Below are 1,667 nucleotides of genomic sequence, written 5' to 3'. Positions count from 1 at the left end.
GCAAGAATTGAATACTTATCCACCTAAACACAAATCCGAGAAAAAGTGAGCCTAATTTTCTCAGCCATTAAAAAATCAAATGCTAAGGGTTGTCTAATCTTACTTGCAATCTTAGAAATGCCTTTATGATTTCAACAGCTCAGTGGGATATCATAAATTTTGATGCAGAGAAGAATAGAGTCCAACTCATCCCTCCTAGGCCTGAAGTCAGAGGACCAATTCTTGAGAATGAATGGCTTGTCGAAGAAAAACTCAGGACCGCCGGATCAAGCAAACTCAAAATCCTTAGGAGAAGTGAACTTGAAGAGAAAAAGTCATCATTCAATGAGAAATGGGAGAGATTTCCATTCAAATTCCAATATTTTTTTTATCATAGAGAAAAGAGTCGCATAATATAGCCACTTACCAATTGCATAACCAACTCAGCTTCTATTTTTTCATCAAAGAAGTGAACCAGTGGATCATTTGACAAAACAAAGGAGACCGAAAAATCCCCAGAACTAGAGATTTTGGATGCTACGAGAGAATTTCATTTGAGGTGTGCAGAGGCAGATGTAAAAAGGGACGTAGGCGGTAGAGGAAAAGCAGCGGAGGGTTGTGCATAAGGAGCAAGAAATCTTCATTGTTGAGGGAAATAAGCACCTTGTGGAGAGAAGTTGGGGGACATTTGTTAAAGGGGCCTTCTATGTTGAAGGAGGAAGAAGGAGAGGGGAATTTCATGCACTAGAGGAGGGCCAACCTCCAGCAGAGCTAGAGGAGTGGGAGGGAAGGAAGGAGCACAACAAGGGAAGGTGAGAAGACGGATAGGGTTCCCCTGGAAGCCCCAAGATTAGCCGTCCTGTCTTCTCTATGATAGATTTGATTCTGTCAATATACAACAACACATATAATATCACAGTAATAGTACAATAAAAAAGTAAGATAACCAAATCTTTAGTTTTCTCCAACTACAGCACCTTACAATGAAGACACTAAAGCAGTACAACGCATAGGATTTATAACCATCATCAAAAGAAAATATATTTTCAGCAGAGAATATACAAACCCTAACTGCTTGAATATTCAAGTGTAGCCCTTCCCCAGACAATTTAGACAACGTTGTATCCTGGCACAATGAGAAATCCTTATCATGTTCTACACATAAATAAATAGAAAAAAAAAATCTATAAATTTAAGTTGGAAATACTACAGAGATAAACCTGTTCCCATCACATGTAGGGCAAAGGCACGGATTAATAGCTATTGGATCATACAACGGAGACCACTCAATCGTTGAATTTCCTTTGCACAATTTGCAACTATAAAAGCCTTTGCCTTGGCAATTCGTACATGAAATCGCGAGCTTCCTCTGAACCAACAATCAATTTTAAAGAAGGATAAAATCAAATAAATCAAACTCAAAATCAGCTTTTGAAGGAACCAAGAAAAAGGAAAAACACCTTCTTTGCTTCAGAAATTGACTGAAGTGCTCGAATTGCTGCCGAAGAAGCCAGTGAAACCGTAAACAGGCCGCCGAGGAGAATCCCGGCGACGGACGCCATTGCTCGAAACGGCCGAGGGATTCCGCCTGCCATTCCTTGGAGTAATCGAAAGTTAGGGTTGTGAGTTCCTTTCTGTTAGCTCATTGGTAAGCATTTCATGGACATTAGAGATGGTAATGTTGAAAA

At 39.8% G+C, this 1,667-nt stretch overlaps 1 protein-coding gene across 2 annotated transcripts; it reads right to left on the bottom strand.

Moving 5' to 3' along the window:
- Positions 1-6: 6 nt before the first annotated feature.
- LOC110105577 lies at positions 7-1,655 on the bottom strand. 2 transcript variants are annotated; one of them, XM_028692339.1, is made up of 4 exons: positions 1,440-1,655; positions 1,200-1,348; positions 1,046-1,105; positions 7-864 (listed from the first exon to the last, which is right to left on the bottom strand). In XM_028692339.1, exons 1-3 carry the CDS (start codon positions 1,572-1,574, stop codon positions 1,063-1,065), a joined length of 327 nt encoding a protein of 108 aa, XP_028548172.1. In that variant the 5' UTR covers positions 1,575-1,655; the 3' UTR covers positions 7-864; positions 1,046-1,062. The 2 variants fall into 2 exon arrangements, with proteins under 2 accessions (XP_028548172.1, XP_028548171.1); XM_028692338.1 differs by lacking the exon at positions 7-864 and having other exon boundaries at positions 891-1,105.
- Positions 1,656-1,667: the final 12 nt, after the last annotated feature.

This window comes from Dendrobium catenatum, unplaced genomic scaffold, assembly GCF_001605985.2.
Source record: "Dendrobium catenatum unplaced genomic scaffold, ASM160598v2 original_scaffold_177209, whole genome shotgun sequence".
NCBI classification, from domain to species: domain Eukaryota; kingdom Viridiplantae; phylum Streptophyta; class Magnoliopsida; order Asparagales; family Orchidaceae; genus Dendrobium; species Dendrobium catenatum.
Note: the sequence above shows the minus strand (reverse complement) of the source record. Positions and strands in the feature narration are given on the sequence as shown.

What these genes read in the sequence shown, in the direction of transcription:
- LOC110105577 (XM_028692339.1), bottom strand. Translation starts at nt 1,574, where the DNA reads ATGGCAGGCGGAATCCCTCGGCCGTTTCGAGCAATGGCGTCCGTCGCC. An exon ending in CAATTTCTGAAGCAAAGAAG is followed by an intron (nt 1,349 to 1,439) that starts GTGTTTTTCCTT and finishes TTGTTGGTTCAG; the next exon opens with AGGAAGCTCGCGATTTCATG. An exon ending in CCTACATGTGATGGGAACAG is followed by an intron (nt 1,106 to 1,199) that starts GTTTATCTCTGT and finishes TCATTGTGCCAG; the next exon opens with GATACAACGTTGTCTAAATT.